Here is a 538-nt window from a genome sequence, read left to right on the forward strand (position 1 = left end):
GAGGGGAAGGGAGAGGGAGAGGGAGTCGCTGGAGAAAATCAGGCGAGAAAGAGCGCAGCAGCAGCAGCAACAACAGCAGCAGCAGAACCAGAAGCAGCCCTAGCAGCAGCAGCAGACAAAACAGACACAGCAGCAGCAGCAGCAGCACCTTCAGAAGCCGCAACAGCAGCAACAGCAGCATCATCCGAACCCGCAACAGCAACAGCAACAGCAGCAGCAACAACAACAGGAACAGCAGCAGCAGCAGCAGGAGCAGCATATGATGCAGATGAATATAAAGGTTTACAAATAGTATATAGGTGGCTGAGGGGCCCCCGCTGTGCTGTCTGTACACTTCATCCACACCGGGTTGCTTTGCTGCAGTGCGTTGCCTCGCTTCGTTGTTTTTGTAGCTATGTTTGTTTTATTAAGTCTACAAAGGCTCTTCAGTCTTTCTTTCGCTCGAGAGGCATCCAGAAGCTGCCTAGACACCCCAACCCTTTCACTTTCGGGCCCCTCAGCAGCAGCAGCAGCAGCAGCAGCAGCAGTAGCAGCAGCA

The 538-nt window shown here is 53.7% G+C and overlaps 1 protein-coding gene across 1 annotated transcript in view; it reads left to right on the forward strand.

Annotated features, from left to right (window-relative positions):
- EAH_00030480 (endonuclease/exonuclease/phosphatase domain-containing protein, putative) overlaps nt 1-538 on the forward strand; it is a gene marked incomplete at both ends in the record, with an annotated part of 7,043 nt that overhangs the window by 1,734 nt on the left and 4,771 nt on the right. The window contains one exon of the mRNA XM_013396142.1: nt 10-291. Within this exon, the coding sequence (XP_013251596.1) occupies nt 10-291 (282 nt within the window). The remainder of the gene's footprint in view (nt 1-9; nt 292-538) is intronic.

This window comes from Eimeria acervulina, genomic scaffold (assembly GCF_000499425.1).
Source record: "Eimeria acervulina Houghton genomic scaffold, Eah_scaff281, whole genome shotgun sequence".
NCBI classification, from domain to species: domain Eukaryota; phylum Apicomplexa; class Conoidasida; order Eucoccidiorida; family Eimeriidae; genus Eimeria; species Eimeria acervulina.